The sequence below is a fragment of the Coccinella septempunctata genome, chromosome 1 (assembly GCF_907165205.1).
Source record: "Coccinella septempunctata chromosome 1, icCocSept1.1, whole genome shotgun sequence".
Taxonomy (NCBI): Eukaryota; Metazoa; Arthropoda; class Insecta; order Coleoptera; family Coccinellidae; genus Coccinella; species Coccinella septempunctata.
This window is the reverse complement of record NC_058189.1, coordinates 19843598-19861818: the sequence shown is the minus strand read 5'-3', so window position 1 is coordinate 19861818 and position 18221 is coordinate 19843598. Positions and strand designations below refer to the sequence as shown.

The following is an 18221-nucleotide window of genomic DNA, read 5'->3' as shown; positions in this document are numbered from 1 at the left end:
TAATTTTTATGAAATTTATACAAAATAAAAAATAAAAATCATTTGTTCTGAATTCTGAAAATAATGGTAATAAAACTTTTTCATCAGAAGTTTGCTTTCTTAAACAAGCAGTTAATGTAGTTGATTTTTTGAAAATATTTTTAGGAAAATGATTGTACGCAAATTTTGGATCTAATAAACAAACTGAATATCAATTAATAATTTACACTTTGGATTTGTGAATTCAATATACGGTAATTGATTAGAGCGATTTAATCACGCCGTTCTGGCGGATTATTATTTCGATAATTAGGATTTGGTTTGAAAACATTTTGATTATCATTTTTATTATATCGATTTCCAAATACTTGCTAATTAGTCGGATGATTATATTTCACTGGACGTTGGTTTAAATGTATCGGTTGCGAAGGAAATTGTATATTTCTTTGATTATTTTGATTGAAGTGATTGAAATTATTTGCTGGACGATTGTAATTATTTGCTGGGCGATTAAAATGTGTAAAATTCATTTTTCGATTATTTTGGTTGAAACTATTAGAAAAGTTATTCTTATGAATCTGTTGAGGCTTATTTCGTCTGCTTCTATCAAATAATTCGTATTGTTCTAAGTTAGAAATATAATCTTTTACAGCATTCACAGTATCATCAAAGCTATAGTCGTTATTCATAATTAAATGCGTTCTCAATTCGGAGGGTGAATTTGAAAGAAACACTGTTTTGCAAATTTTTAGAATATTTGATTTATAAAGTAATTTTTCTGGATCAGTTATTGGATCTGCATCTATTCGATAATTAATTCGTATTTTTAAGGCAATTATGCGGTCTATAAAATTCAATGAATCTTCATGAGGCTTTTTATTTAAAAATTGTAACTGATGGATTAATACGTCTAGGTTGATAAGATCTCCAAATTTAGTATAGAGAAATTGTTTGAGAAGTTCCCAATTATTAGGAATATCGGAAGTTAATACTTCAGCACGAGCTCTATTAATTAATTTTGATTTTACAACAGTAAAGCAATAATTTTTAACGATTTGGTTCTAATTAGCGAACATCCTTAAATAATGAAATGAAAGAATATTGGGATTCTTGGACTAATTTTCTTTATTGTTCTTCAATACAATGCCGACGTTTCGAAACGACTTGTTTTTTTTTCAAGGCTAAAAATTTTTAAACACATTAAAATTTTTCATGATTTTCTGATGTGCCGCCCCGGCAGAGTGCCCGGTCCTGACGGCGGCCCTGTGTTTACAAACATAGTCACCGACGATATACAGGCTGCTACAGGAAATTATTCTATTTGTATATCGCATTGATTTTCGTAGTACCTAGCGGGTGAATTGAGAAGAGATTAATTGTGGAGGTTGCAGAAAAATTATGATGGTTAGAGAGCCTTCTTCTTCTTCTTCCTCTTTCAATAGGACCAAGTCCTGTTCAATCCTGTACATTTGGCCCTCTTCTGGGATCTTCCTCCGATACTGAACTCCAGCTCTCGTACGTACCACCTTTTTGGTGGTTTTCCTACAGGTCTGCGTTTGTTCGGTTTCTGATTTTTAGCCCACTTTGCCCATCTGTCTTCTGGCATTCTTTCTACGAGATCCCTCGAGAACCGTTTTCGTGTCCTGACCCATCTCACCACATCCTGTACGCCCAATTCTGCTCTTATGTCACTTCTTATTCGGTCCCTTAGAGTGACTCCCTTGATGGTTCGCAATATTTTCATCTCTGTGGTTCTCATTATGCTTTTTGTTTTCGATGTTTCGGCTCTAGTTTCTGAGGCATACGTGAGAATAGGTCTTACACACGTTTTGTAGATTCTGGTCTTGCTCTGTGAACTCATCGCTTTGTTCCTCCACACTATATCTCTCAGATAGCCGCTGACTCTCGATGCCTTTATCGATTGTGTTCGTGCCTCTTCTAATAGGTTTCTTTCACACGATATATTTGTTTCCAGGTAATTGAATCTTGATACCTGCTGTATTATTCCACTATCGACTGCCAATTTGCATCTAATAGGATTTTTAGAGATGACCATTGATTGTGTCTTGTTGATGGAAATGCTCATATTAAATTTTTCAGCGGATATTTTCATCTTATATAATAGACATTGCACGGCATCTTCATTTCCTGCTACGACAACACCATCGTCTGCGTAAAACAACACCTTTAGGGATCGGTCACCCATTCAGTATCCTGCATTGACTCTGTTGACATCCTCTACAATTTGGTCTATTATGATGTTGAATAGAGTTGGGCTGAGACTGTCTCCCTGTCGAATACCAGCATTGATTTGAAGTACTTCAGAGAGTCCTTCCTTAGTTTTAATTCTTGTTCTGGTTCCTCTATAAAGTTCTTTAATGATTCTTTGGTACTTATAGTCTATGTTGTTTTTCTCAAGACTCCTTATTACGTCGCTTAGGCGTATCCTATCAAATGCTTTGGTGAAGTCCACAAAACAGACAGACATGGGTTTATTGAACTCTATCGACTTTTGCACTAACTGACGAACTATGAATATTGCGTCCACAGTTGATCTATTAGGCCTGAATTCTAGTTGTTCTTCGGATATTGGTATCTTAGAGAGTAATCCATATATCTATGTACCTACTACAACTACAGCTCCACACATTCTTTAACAGATATTATAGGGAACGATATCAATGTGATTTACTCAAAATATCACAACTCGAATATGCCCTCTATGGACTTCTCGAATTGTTCGATCGGCCGCATACATATTAACATTCCGATATGAATCGATAGAAAATTTTTGCAATCGTAATTCACATTCAATTCAAAATGTGATCGTCGGAAAAATCTTGTAATAACTCCTTTATTAATTGAGCGATTAATGATCTCGAACATTAATCTCAATCATTAATCGCTTTCATTAATTTAGTTTGATTGAATAACTATTTCAACACAATACCCGATTATAATATCATAGCATGAAAAGATTATCGTGATGTTCTCGAAATTCTCTAAGAAAATTGAAATTTTCGAAAACTGCTAAGAATTATCTTGAAAAAAACACCTTGTAAAATTTCAACCTTTATTTAATTTTTATCATATAATAGGTGCATATAAGAACTAGTTGGGTTGGTTCCCACAAGTCACAATACCGTCACCCAGTTACAGGAACGTCGAAGAAATGTATTATCAGAAATCTACACATTATTTACAAATTTTCAATGTTTAATTTTATATTTAAATATAACGCCTTGCATTTTTTACATTCTCCATATCAGGAATTGTGAGACGATCAATTACCATATTCACGAAAACTGATGGTAATTTCCATTCCCACATTCTGTTCAAACTGTCTGCACATGCATTCATCAATTCCAACCTCCTTTGTCCTTTCGCATACTTGTAATGAATGTCTGGGCCATAAATTGGATATGAGCTTATTTCGAATGTCCTCATTGCTTCAGCGATATAATAGTTATCGGCGTACATTCCTACTTGTTTTATACTTCTAGTCAGAAGTTTCCAATAAGTGATGAATGTATTCTCAATTTTGATAGATTTGAGGATCTCAATTTCTTGATAACACATTTTCAAGTAAGTGCTTGCGTCCTTTCGTTCTCTCAAGATCTCCCCTAGACTTTCGTGCATTGCAGCCCCCTTTGAAACTTCCAAGGCAATAAATTTTAGGATAGTCCTGCTCATTTCGTTCAATTCTTCCGTGCTTACAATATGAGGTAAGAGAAAATGAATAGCATAGTCTGCAGTTATATCAAGATGAGCACCGTGTCTTAGAAGTAATAAAGCCATTGGCTCAACGTCTCTTTTCAAGCTTAGATACAGTGGTGTGCATCCGCGGAAATCCTTGGTCTCCAAATCAAATCCTCTTTCTAGGAAAAGCTCCACCACTTCTGCAGCCTCCTCTGTTGTTTCTTTCGACCGAGAGATTAATGTGTGCATAGGAGTATAACCCATATGGGTGGTTCTAGAATATAAAGAGTTATATTCCATACATTTCTCAATGATCTTTTTAGAGTCTTTATTATGAACACAGTGACAAGCACAATGTAGAGGAGTTCTCCCCTGCGCATCTGTAATTTTCATGTTTCCCCCATGCTCGATAAGTAAATTTATGAATTTTAACCTGTGCCAATATACAGCACGATGAAGTGGGGTTTCTTTGTATTCGTTGTTGCGTCTATTGACATCGGCCTTATTCACTGACAATATTTTTCTCGTTGTCTTGTAAAATCCTCTTTCGATAGCAATATGAAGTGCTGTATCTGTCGAGATTCCGTGTTGCATGTTGATGTCTCTAAGGTAATTCACCATCAAATTGAACATATTTTTATCTGAAAAATGAAGAAGAATATTGAAACCGTTTTTGTAAAAAATTTGCAACGCTAAATCAATTATGTAGACCTTCCGAAGAAGCTTCTATAATGAATCCATAATATACATATAGGGTATAAAAGGTACCTTTGTTATAAGGAAGGTTTGTCAATTATTTTCGCAATGTTTCGCTAGATGGATTTTCCACCCTGTATATTTCATGTCGATTTTTTATATGTCACTTGTGAAAGCCGCAATATTTGACCGATAATCGTCCATTATGCAGAAAATATCGAGAACAATCAATGATTTCGCATAAAATCAAAATTTAAAATATTCTTTCGATGTAGAAACGAACTAATTAATTACAAATGTAGAACATTATAAAAGAAAAAACAGTTGAGGTCCGCCCAGGCAAAACTGGACACTCTATGTAAGCGTATGTAACTTTGTACAGATCGTACGACTAGATGGCAAAGAATAAAACATTAAATTCTTATCATTCTCCTGAATGGAGATATGGGCCAACCCACGCTTGTTGCAAGACCATGCATTATATACAGGGTTACAATGAATTCCCAAAGAACAGTCAATTATTTCAAAATATATGGGATCAAAACATGTCCCTCATAAAAATTTTAGGTCTGTTACAAATCTACAAGTATGTAGATTTGATATTACATAGTATTTTGATATCTGTGATAAATCGATATGTACAGGCTCGCTCACAAAGTTGTGGAGATTTATGTTTTTTCAATGGAAATTCATTGGTTCCCTAAATATCATTACACTTCGTTCAGTTACCACAAACACAAAATAAATTGCTAGAAACAAGGTAACACTAAATTACAATTTATCGTAGAAATGTCTTTGCATATTTGCAACCATTTTCCTTCTTAAGATGAATAAAAACAAATAAAATTTGAGTCAACAATGAAAACGATCAATATACATATCGATACATATAAACATAGTTTTCCTAAAAAAAAAAATATAACCATCATTCTCTACAACTTAGTGAGCAACCAATTTACCAGGGATACGTAAGTTTTTAATAGTCCTTTAACTTTTATATAAGACGTTTTTTTTATAACTCCTTATATTTTGTAAATATGAATAATAAATTAAACGAATTCTTTGGTATTTTATGGGATATATAAGATATATTATAACCTATATCGAAATAATAATTTAAATGCAATTACTCACTTCCTTCTCTCAGTATCACTTCAGCCACGTTAGTTATGAATCCGTACGCTTTTATCCACTCCTCGTAATTTGCACCTTTTTTCAATAGAAATTTGATTTTTTCTTCATAATCAGATACAAGTACGGACTCCTGGTGGTAATTAATCTCAAAAGAATATAATTTCGACGTGACTAAACCCAAAGGAGTAATGTACGGGTAGCAATTTGCCTCACAGTCAACAGGAAATTTTTTTGAACCCACCATTTTCTTAACTGATTCAAGCGTGCCATTAATACATGCTTCATGAAGTGGATCAGCTTCCTTGTCGTACAGAGGCATTTTTGAATTATCTGTCGTTCTCATATGTACACAAAAATATTTTACTGTTTCACGTATAAGTTCACTACACTACACTATCTTCGTCTTGTTATTTTTTTCACGAAAACTCTGCAAACCCTCTCTGTGCTCTGTCGTTCTTGAACTGAAGGAAGAGCCAAGAAGTACTTCTTATAGTCATTTCACTTGTCATCAAAATTTCTCGGAACATTCCGATTACCTACTCATTAAACAAATTTAGTTTGAATAGCCTCCTTAAGCTAGGATTACCCTCTTTGAAATTTTATGAGAGAGTAAAAGATATGATTCATTTCAAATTATCAAACTGTAATGAAATTCCAGGAAATTGGGTATTGTTGATAACATCCTACCTTTGTAGAAATTATTGCCAGGTAGTTTTCTTTCTTAAACATTTCATGTCGGCATGAAATCACCCCTTTGTGTCCTTAGCAAACGATATTATCTCAGATGCGCTCTCCTAATTCTTATTTTCAGATTTCGACCTTTCCATTTTGAAATTGAATTGTTCGGAATCATCGTTGATTTTCGAATAAGATGGAGTGAGTTAAAAATTCGTCAAAACCGAACGGTTACAGCGAAGTCGATGAAATGTCGATATTTATTACTAGACGATTGCTCCGGGTATTGCATTAGGATCTAATGATAATTTTTCTGGGAGATACGATGGTTGAAAGTTGACCTTCGAAAAATTCCCAAAACCAGTTAAAAACTTAAAAACTCGTCAAAACCATACGGTTGCACGGAGCTCGATGAAATTTCGAGATTTATTACAAGATTACTTTCCCTTTTAGAATATGTATCACATTCAGATGTACGATGATTTTTCTGGGAGATATGCGTGTCGAAAGTTGATCTCTGCCACCCAAAAACCACCTCAAAAACTTTGTTCACGCTTGTTTGTGGTCTTTCTGCAATTTTATTTTTCAATTATTATTTCGAATCCACTTGTCTTATGATGTGCGTATAATATAATATTAGTTTTCACGGCCATTCCAAGTACGCTATAAAAAAAATTTCGTACCTAGGCATGGAAACCGTTAATTCTACAAATATCTACTATTTGCTGAAACTTTTGAGGGTTTTCACTCCCATTTCTGGAACGAAATCAATCACGCAGTAGCAAATCGTTTATTTCAATTTTTTTTTAGTTGATTTCGTTCCAGAAATGGGGAGTTAAAACCGTAAAAATTTCAAGAAATGCAGAATCCTCCCAGAATAAATTTCAATCGATATCTACTATTTGTTAATTTATCAGTATTGGCTTTTTTCTTGTATTCTTTACCTGCCTTTTGAGCCCCGCTATCTCATTGTTATTGTAATTTTTTTTCTGCTTATGAGTTATAATTTTCCTTTATTTGTTTTTTGTTTGAGAACCTTGAGCACTCGTATATAGTTGATGATACTCTTTTTATTTTCTCGCAGCATGTAGTATTGGTATTTGTGTTGTGTTGCTTGCATTTGAATAGCAGATTTTTTATACCAAATTTAAGTGACCTATCGGCTTATCTTTTGACTTATGATTTTGATGTTCTAAATTCAACTGAAACTTGGCTTTCTTGTAGCATTAATAGTTATGTTCTACAGATACCAGTTTATTCCTTTGTAAGAAATGATACAGACAGAAGGTAGGTAATAAAACTGAGTATTTGCTAACATAACATTGTCCTAATCTTGAAAATGAATCTACTATGCTTAAACAATAGGTTTGACCAAATCTTATGGTATCACAATAAACATGTGGAAAGGGTTTTATGGTAACTCTAAAATTGGTTTTTCTACCTTACTATGGACAGTAAAATCATCATTTTTATCTTTATTCAAATCATTTTCAATATTATCTTCATTATTATCATTTTCATTTAAGTGAGTTCCTTCATTATCATAATTTTCATTATTATCATTATTAATATTCTGATTCGGATTATTAGTATTATTATCATGAGCATTCAAGAGCTCTCAACATTCATCTGATTCTTCTTCAGTAACTTGATTAATCATTGACGGTAATTCGTCTTCATCTACTTCTTCATAAGTAGCTTCTTTAATCAATTTCATGAATTCTTCATAATCAATTCCATTAAAATCAATATTTTTATTATTTACTTCCTTCTTCTTTTTACTTCGAATAATATATATCATTATATTTATATTTGAATGCATAAAAATGAACTGTATCATCTTGAACATTATAGACCATTCCAATTGGTCTAAACCACACGCAATTCGTGGTAACTCTAAATATTTCTCATTATTATTTTCACATAATTTACGTAAATCTATTAACGCTTTAAAAACTTTTTCATAATAAAATTATTTTGTAATTGAATAGTTAATATTTCTATTATCTCGGTTAATAAATAAATAATAAATAAAAGCAACTTCTCCTGTTGACTTTTTTTGCGATTTAATTCATTGATTCCTTCATATTTTTGTTTAAACGTTAAAGCAAAACCTTTATTCATATGAAAATCTTTTGATACACAATGGGCTAACGCATATTTTTTAGGGGCTTTAAATAAATTACCTTCTTGTTCTTGAACATTAAAATTTTCTTTAATTTCTTTTTTATCGTAAAGTTTCAAAAATTCTTCGTAATTCAAATGATCGGTTGAGTTTAAAACAATTCTACTAAGGGCATCGGCATTATTATTTGAACCTTTTTTATATTTAATTTCATAATCATATTCTTCCAATTTAATACGCCATCTCATTAAGCGTGAATTTGGTTCCTTTGAAGAAAATGGCCATGTCAAAGTTTTATGATCCGTGTATATCGTAAATTTTCTTCCGTATAGATAGGGTCTAAAATGCTTACATGACCAAACTATTGCGTGGAGTTCTTTTTCGATTGTACTATATCTCGTTTCTGCTGGGTTCAATGTTCTAATTGCATAAGCTATTGGTAGGTCATTCGGATGATTACCTTGAGATAAAATAATTCCAATTGCAAAACCTGATGCGTCGGTACTAAGCACAAAGGGCTCATTGAAATTCGGATATCGCAATATAGGGTGATTCAATAAATTTCTTTTACATACTTCAAAGGCTTCAATATATTTCGGAACTATAATATTAATTTTTGCGTCTTTCTTCAAACATTCCGTTAATGGTTTTGTAATTTTCGAGAAATTAGGAATGAATTTTCTATAATAACCAACTAAGCCAAGAAATGACTTAATTTCTTTTTGTGTTCTAGGAATAGGGAAATGCATAACCGCTTTTAATTTATTTGGATTGGGTTTAATTTTTTCAGGGGTAATAATATGTCCTAAAAATTCAATTTCATTTTTGAAAAAGTGGCATTTGTCTAATTGTATTTTCAAATTATCTTTCTTCAAAGCAAAATCAAGAATAGTATGAATATCAGCTAAGTGTTGTGCGGGTGTATCAGAAAATATAATAACAACATCCATGTAAAGATAGCGAATTTTTTCAATATATTTTTTTAAAACGTCATTCATTAATCTTTGAAAAGATGCTGGGGCATTTTTTAAGCCGAAAGACATTCTTAGAAATTCATAATGACCATCTTCAACAGTGAAAGCTGTTTTTTCAATTGAATCTTCATCAACTTCTATTTGATGAAATCCGGACGCTAAATGAAGCACGGTAAAATGTTTTTTATTTCCTAATTTGTCCAATATACTTTCAATTTGAGGTAGAGGATATTTGTCATCAATTGTTTTATCGTTTGATTTTCTGTAATCAATTGCCATACGCCATTTTGTTTTACCTGATAAATCTTGTTTCTTTGGAACAATAACAACTGGAAAAGACCATGGGGAAATGCTAGTTCGAACAATCTTTTTATCTAATATGTCTTTAATTTTACTTTTTACTTCTTCGCGATGAATTTCAGGATATCTATAAATCTTACAATGGATTGTCTATTTAATTTCGGTTCTAAATGACACAGATCAATTGAAATCTCTGTTTGATTCTGACAAACTTGTTGGTAGTAAAAAGGTATTTAACAATTATCATTACAAATAATTTGATTTTTGAAATCTAAGTTAAGTCCGTATTTATTCAGGAAATCTGCACCAATTAAACCATCATAATTTTTATGAAATTTATACAAAATAAAAAATAAAAATCATTTGTTCTGAATTCTAAAAATAATGGTAATAAAACTTTTTCATCAGAAGTTTGCTTTCTTAAACAAGCAGTTAATGTAGTTGATTTTTTGAAAATATTTTTAGGAAAATGATTGTACGCAAATTTTGGATCTAATAAACAAACTGAATATCAATTAATAATTTACACTTTGGATTTGTGAATTCAATATACGGTAATTGATTAGAGCGATTTAATCACGCCGTTCTGGCGGATTATTATTTCGATAATTAGGATTTGGTTTGAAAACATTTTGATTATCATTTTTATTATATCGATTTCCAAATACTTGCTGATTAGTCGGATGATTATATTTCACTGGACGTTGGTTTAAATGTATCGGTTGCGAAGGAAATTGTATATTTCTTTGATTATTTTGATTGAAGTGATTGAAATTATTTGCTGGACGATTGTAATTATTTGCTGGGCGATTAAAATGTGTAAAATTCATTTTTCGATTATTTTGGTTGAAACTATTAGAAAAGTTATTCTTATGAATCTGTTGAGGCTTATTTCGTCTGCTTCTATCAAATAATTCGTATTTTTCTAAGTTAGAAATATAATCTTTTACAGCATTCACAGTATCATCAAAGCTATAGTCGTTATTCATAATTAAATGCGTTCTCCATTCGGAGGGTGAATTTGAAATAAACACTGTTTTGCAAATTTTTAGAATATTTGATTTATAAAGTAATTTTTCTGGATCAGTTATTGGATCTGCATCTATTCGATAATTAATTCGTATTTTTAAGGCAATTATGCGGTCTATAAAATTCAATGAATCTTCATGAGGCTTTTTATTTAAAAATTGTAACTGATGGATTAATACGTCTAGGTTGATAAGATCTCCAAATTTAGTATAGAGAAATTGTTTGAGAAGTTCCCAATTATTAGGAATATCGGAAGTTAATACTTCAGCACGAGCTCTATTAATTAATTTTGATTTTACAACAGCCAAGCAATAATTTTTAACGATTTGGTTCTCATTAGCGAACATCCTTAAATAATGAAATGAAAGAATATTGGGATTCTTGGACTAATTTTCTTTATTGTTCTTCAATACAATGCCGACGTAACGAAACGACTTGTTTCTTTTTCAAGGCTAAAAATTTTTAAACACATTAAAATTTTTCATGATTTTCTGATGTGCCGCCCCGGCAGAGTGCCCGGTCCTGACGGCGGCCCTGTGTTTACAAACATAGTCACCGACGATATACAGGCTGCTACAGGAAATTATTCTATTTGTATATCGTATTGATTTTCATAGTACCTAGCGGGTGAATTGAGAAGAGATTAATTGTGGAGGTTGCAGAAAAATTATGATGGTTAGAGAGCCTTCTTCTTCTTCTTCCTCTTTCAATAGGACCAAGTCCTGTTCAATCCTGTACATTTGGCCCTCTTCTGGGATCTTCCTCCGATACTGAACTCCAGCTCTCGTACGTACCACCTTTTTGGTGGTTTTCCTACAGGTCTGCGTTTGTTCGGTTTCTGATTTTTAGCCCACTTTGCCCATCTGTCTTCTGGCATTCTTTCTACGAGATCCCTCGAGAACCGTTTTCGTGTCCTGACCCATCTCACCACATCCTGTACGCCCAATTCTGCTCTTATGTCACTTCTTATTCGGTCCCTTAGAGTGACTCCCTTGATGGTTCGCAATATTTTCATCTCTGTGGTTCTCATTATGCTTTTTGTTTTCGATGTTTCGGCTCTAGTTTCTGAGGCATACGTGAGAATAGGTCTTACACACGTTTTGTAGATTCTGGTCTTGCTCTGTGAACTCATCGCTTTGTTCCTCCACACTATATCTCTCAGATAGCCGCTGACTCTCGATGCCTTTATCGATTGTGTTCGTGCCTCTTCTAATAGGTTTCTTTCACACGATATATTTGTTTCCAGGTAATTGAATCTTGATACCTGCTGTATTATTCCACTATCGACTGCCAATTTGCATCTAATAGGATTTTTAGAGATGACCATTGATTGTGTCTTGTTGATGGAAATGCTCATATTAAATTTTTCAGCGGATATTTTCATCTTATATAATAGACATTGCACGGCATCTTCATTTCCTGCTACGACAACACCATCGTCTGCGTAAAACAACACCTTTAGGGATCGGTCACCCATTCAGTATCCTGCATTGACTCTGTTGACATCCTCTACAATTTGGTCTATTATGATGTTGAATAGAGTTGGGCTGAGACTGTCTCCCTGTCGAATACCAGCATTGATTTGAAGTACTTCAGAGAGTCCTTCCTTAGTTTTAATTCTTGTTCTGGTTCCTCTATAAAGTTCTTTAATGATTCTTTGGTACTTATAGTCTATGTTGTTTTTCTCAAGACTCCTTATTACGTCGCTTAGGCGTATCCTATCAAATGCTTTGGTGAAGTCCACAAAACAGACAGACATGGGTTTATTGAACTCTATCGACTTTTGCACTAACTGACGAACTATGAATATTGCGTCCACAGTTGATCTATTAGGCCTGAATTCTTGTTGTTCTTCGGATATTGGTATCTTAGAGAGTAATCCATATATCTATGTACCTACTACAACTACAGCTCCACACATTCTTTAACAGATATTATAGGGAACGATATCAATGTGATTTACTCAAAATATCACAACTCGAATATGCCCTCTATGGACTTCTCGAATTGTTCGATCGGCCGCATACATATTAACATTCCGATATGAATCGATAGAAAATTTTTGCAATCGTAATTCACATTCAATTCAAAATGTGATCGTCGGAAAAATCTTGTAATAACTCCTTTATTAATTGAGCGATTAATGATCTCGAACATTAATCTCAATCATTAATCGCTTTCATTAATTTAGTTTGATTGAATAACTATTTCAACACAATACCCGATTATAATATCATAGCATGAAAAGATTATCGTGATGTTCTCGAAATTCTCTAAGAAAATTGAGATTTTCGAAAACTGCTAAGAATTATCTTGAAAAAAACACCTTGTAAAATTTCAACCTTTATTTAATTTTTATCATATAATAGGTGCATATAAGAACTAGTTGGGTTGGTTCCCACAAGTCACAATACCGTCACCCAGTTACAGGAACGTCGAAGAAATGTATTATCAGAAATCTACACATTATTTACAAATTTTCAATGTTTAATTTTATATTTAAATATAACGCCTTGCATTTTTTACATTCTCCATATCAGGAATTGTGAGACGATCAATTACCATATTCACGAAAACTGATGGTAATTTCCATTCCCACATTCTGTTCAAACTGTCTGCACATGCATTCATCAATTCCAACCTCCTTTGTCCTTTCGCATACTTGTAATGAATGTCTGGGCCATAAATTGGATATGAGCTTATTTCGAATGTCCTCATTGCTTCAGCGATATAATAGTTATCGGCGTACATTCCTACTTGTTTTATACTTCTAGTCAGAAGTTTCCAATAAGTGATGAATGTATTCTCAATTTTGATAGATTTGAGGATCTCAATTTCTTGATAACACATTTTCAAGTAAGTGCTTGCGTCCTTTCGTTCTCTCAAGATCTCCCCTAGACTTTCGTGCATTGCAGCCCCCTTTGAAACTTCCAAGGCAATAAATTTTAGGATAGTCCTGCTCATTTCGTTCAATTCTTCCGTGCTTACAATATGAGGTAAGAGAAAATGAATAGCATAGTCTGCAGTTATATCAAGATGAGCACCGTGTCTTAGAAGTAATAAGGCCATTGGCTCAACGTCTCTTTTCAAGCTTAGATACAGTGGTGTGCATCCGCGGAAATCCTTGGTCTCCAAATCAAATCCTCTTTCTAGGAAAAGCTCCACCACTTCTGCAGCCTCCTCTGTTGTTTCTTTCGACCGAGAGATTAATGTGTGCATAGGAGTATAACCCATATGGGTGGTTCTAGAATATAAAGAGTTATATTCCATACATTTCTCAATGATCTTTTTAGAGTCTTTATTATGAACACAGTGACAAGCACAATGTAGAGGAGTTCTCCCCTGCGCATCTGTAATTTTCATGTTTCCCCCATGCTCGATAAGTAAATTTATGAATTTTAACCTGTGCCAATATACAGCACGATGAAGTGGGGTTTCTTTGTATTCGTTGTTGCGTGTATTGACATCGGCCTTATTCACTGACAATATTTTTCTCGTTGTCTTGTAAAATCCTCTTTCGATAGCAATATGAAGTGCTGTATCTGTCGAGATTCCGTGTTGCATGTTGATGTCTCTAAGGTAATTCACCATCAAATTGAACATATTTTTATCTGAAAAATGAAGAAGAATATTGAAACCGTTTTTGTAAAAAATTTGCAACGCTAAATCAATTATGTAGATCTTCCGAAGAAGCTTCTATAATGAATCCATAATATACATATAGGGTATAAAAGGTACCTTTGTTATAAGGAAGGTTTGTCAATTTTTTTTTCGCAATGTTTCGATAGATGGATTTTCCACCCTGTATATTTCATGTCGATGTTTTATATGCAGAAAATATCGAGAACAATCAATGATTTCGCATAAAATCAAAATTTAAAATATTCTTTCGATGTAGAAACGAACTAATTAATTACAAATGTAGAACATTATAAAAGAAAAAACAGTTGAGGTCCGCCCAGGCAAAACTGGACACTCTATGTAAGCGTATGTAACTTTGTACAGATCGTACGACTAGATGGCAAAGAATAAAACATTAAATTCTTATCATTCTCCTGAATGGAGATATGGGCCAACCCACGCTTGTTGCAAGACCATGCATTATATACAGGGTTACAATGAATTCCCAAAGAACAGTCAATTATTTCAAAATATATGGGATCAAAACATGTCCCTCATAAAAATTTTAGGTCTGTTACAAATCTACAAGTATGTAGATTTGATATTACATAGTATTTTGATATCTGTGATAAATCGATATGTACAGGCTCGCTCACAAAGTTGTGGAGATTTATGTTTTTTCAATGGAAATTCATTGGTTCCCTAAATATCATTACACTTCGTTCAGTTACCACAAACACAAAATAAATTGCTAGAAACAAGGTAACACTAAATTACAATTTATCGTAGAAATGTCTTTGCATATTTGCAACCATTTTCCTTCTTAAGATGAATAAAAACAAATAAAATTTGAGTCAACAATGAAAACGATCAATATACATATCGATACATATAAACATAGTTTTCCTAAAAAAAAAAATATAACCATCATTCTCTACAACTTAGTGAGCAACCAATTTACCAGGGATACGTAAGTTTTTAATAGTCCTTTAACTTTTATATAAGACGTTTTTTTTATAACTCCTTATATTTTGTAAATATGAATAATAAATTAAACGAATTCTTTGGTATTTTATGGGATATATAAGATATATTATAACCTATATCGAAATAATAATTTAAATGCAATTACTCACTTCCTTCTCTCAGTATCACTTCAGCCACGTTAGTTATGAATCCGTACGCTTTTATCCACTCCTCGTAATTTGCACCTTTTTTCAATAGAAATTTGATTTTTTCTTCATAATCAGATACAAGTACGGACTCCTGGTGGTAATTAATCTCAAAAGAATATAATTTCGACGTGACTAAACCCAAAGGAGTAATGTACGGGTAGCAATTTGCCTCACAGTCAACAGGAAATTTTTTTGAACCCACCATTTTCTTAACTGATTCAAGCGTGCCATTAATACATGCTTCATGAAGTGGATCAGCTTCCTTGTCGTACAGAGGCATTTTTGAATTATCTGTCGTTCTCATATGTACACAAAAATATTTTACTGTTTCACGTATAAGTTCACTACACTACACTATCTTCGTCTTGTTATTTTTTTCACGAAAACTCTGCAAACCCTCTCTGTGCTCTGTCGTTCTTGAACTGAAGGAAGAGCCAAGAAGTACTTCTTATAGTCATTTCACTTGTCATCAAAATTTCTCGGAACATTCCGATTACCTACTCATTAAACAAATTTAGTTTGAATAGCCTCCTTAAGCTAGGATTACCCTCTTTGAAATTTTATGAGAGAGTAAAAGATATGATTCATTTCAAATTATCAAACTGTAATGAAATTCCAGGAAATTGGGTATTGTTGATAACATCCTACCTTTGTAGAAATTATTGCCAGGTAGTTTTCTTTCTTAAACATTTCATGTCGGCATGAAATCACCCCTTTGTGTCCTTAGCAAACGATATTATCTCAGATGCGCTCTCCTAATTCTTATTTTCAGATTTCGACCTTTCCATTTTGAAATTGAATTGTTCGGAATCATCGTTGATTTTCGAATAAGATGGAGTGAGTTAAAAATTCGTCAAAACCGAACGGTTACAGCGAAGTCGATGAAATGTCGATATTTATTACTAGACGATTGCTCCGGGTATTGCATTAGGATCTAATGATAATTTTTCTGGGAGATACGATGGTTGAAAGTTGACCTTCGAAAAATTCCCAAAACCAGTTAAAAACTTAAAAACTCGTCAAAACCATACGGTTGCACGGAGCTCGATGAAATTTCGAGATTTATTACAAGATTACTTTCCCTTTTAGAATATGTATCACATTCAGATGTACGATGATTTTTCTGGGAGATATGCGTGTCGAAAGTTGATCTCTGCCACCCAAAAACCACCTCAAAAACTTTGTTCACGCTTGTTTGTGGTCTTTCTGCAATTTTATTTTTCAATTATTATTTCGAATCCACTTGTCTTATGATGTGCGTATAATATAATATTAGTTTTCACGGCCATTCCAAGTACGCTATAAAAAAAATTTCGTACCTAGGCATGGAAACCGTTAATTCTACAAATATCTACTATTTGCTGAAACTTTTGAGGGTTTTCACTCCCAATCTCTGGAACAAAATCAATCACGCAGTAGCAAATCGTTTATTTCAATTTTTTTTTAGTTGATTTCGTTCCAGAAATGGGGAGTTAAAACCGTAAAAATTTCAAGAAATGCAGAATCCTCCCAGAATAAATTTCAATCGATATCTACTATTTGTTAATTTATCAGTATTGGCTTTTTTCTTGTATTCTTTACCTGCCTTTTGAGCCCCGCTATCTCATTGTTATTGTAATTTTTTTTCTGCTTATGAGTTATAATTTTCCTTTATTTGTTTTTTGTTTGAGAACCTTGAGCACTCGTATATAGTTGATGATACTCTTTTTATTTTCTCGCAGCATGTAGTATTGGTATTTGTGTTGTGTTGCTTGCATTTGAATAGCAGATTTTTTATACCAAATTTAAGTGACCTATCGGCTTATCTTTTGACTTATGATTTTGATGTTCTAAATTCAACTGAAACTTGGCTTTCTTGTAGCATTAATAGTTATGTTCTACAGATACCAGTTTATTCCTTTGTAAGAAATGATACAGACAGAAGGTAGGTAATAAAACTGAGTATTTGCTAACATAACATTGTCCTAATCTTGAAAATGAATCTACTATGCTTAAACAATAGGTTTGACCAAATCTTATGGTATCACAATAAACATGTGGAAAGGGTTTTATGGTAACTCTAAAATTGGTTTTTCTACCTTACTATGGACAGTAAAATCATCATTTTTATCTTTATTCAAATCATTTTCAATATTATCTTCATTATTATCATTTTCATTTAAGTGAGTTCCTTCATTATCATAATTTTCATTATTATCATTATTAATATTCTGATTCGGATTATTAGTATTATTATCATGAGCATTCAAGAGCTCTCAACATTCATCTGATTCTTCTTCAGTAACTTGATTAATCATTGACGGTAATTCGTCTTCATCTACTTCTTCATAAGTAGCTTCTTTAATCAATTTCATGAATTCTTCATAATCAATTCCATTAAAATCAATATTTTTATTATTTACTTCCTTCTTCTTTTTACTTCGAATAATATATATCATTATATTTATATTTGAATGCATAAAAATGAACTGTATCATCTTGAACATTATAGACCATTCCAATTGGTCTAAACCACACGCAATTCGTGGTAACTCTAAATATTTCTCATTATTATTTTCACATAATTTACGTAAATCTATTAACGCTTTAAAAACTTTTTCATAATAAAATTATTTTGTAATTGAATAGTTAATATTTCTATTATCTCGGTTAATAAATAAATAATAAATAAAAGCAACTTCTCCTGTTGACTTTTTTTGCGATTTAATTCATTGATTCCTTCATATTTTTGTTTAAACGTTAAAGCAAAACCTTTATTCATATGAAAATCTTTTGATACACAATGGGCTAACGCATATTTTTTAGGGGCTTTAA

General features: G+C 32.6%; 4 protein-coding genes across 4 annotated transcripts; all 4 read right to left on the bottom strand.

Annotated features, from left to right (window-relative positions):
• Positions 1–1414: 1414 nt before the first annotated feature.
• On the bottom strand, positions 1415–2185 carry LOC123309281. Its single transcript, XM_044892356.1, has one exon. The coding sequence runs from the start codon at positions 2183–2185 to the stop codon at positions 1415–1417; it is 771 nt and encodes a 256-aa protein (XP_044748291.1).
• LOC123309207 lies at positions 2186–5929 on the bottom strand. Its single transcript, XM_044892229.1, has 3 exons — positions 5509–5929; positions 3235–4319; positions 2186–2575 (listed from the first exon to the last, which is right to left on the bottom strand). The coding sequence occupies exons 1-3, from the start codon at positions 5849–5851 to the stop codon at positions 2186–2188; spliced, it is 1818 nt and encodes a 605-aa protein (XP_044748164.1). The 5' UTR covers positions 5852–5929.
• A 5388-nt stretch (positions 5930–11317) lies between these two features.
• LOC123309137 lies at positions 11318–12088 on the bottom strand. Its single transcript, XM_044892115.1, has one exon. The coding sequence runs from the start codon at positions 12086–12088 to the stop codon at positions 11318–11320; it is 771 nt and encodes a 256-aa protein (XP_044748050.1).
• LOC123309076 lies at positions 12089–15789 on the bottom strand. Its single transcript, XM_044891988.1, has 3 exons — positions 15369–15789; positions 13138–14222; positions 12089–12478 (listed from the first exon to the last, which is right to left on the bottom strand). The coding sequence occupies exons 1-3, from the start codon at positions 15709–15711 to the stop codon at positions 12089–12091; spliced, it is 1818 nt and encodes a 605-aa protein (XP_044747923.1). The 5' UTR covers positions 15712–15789.
• Positions 15790–18221: the final 2432 nt, after the last annotated feature.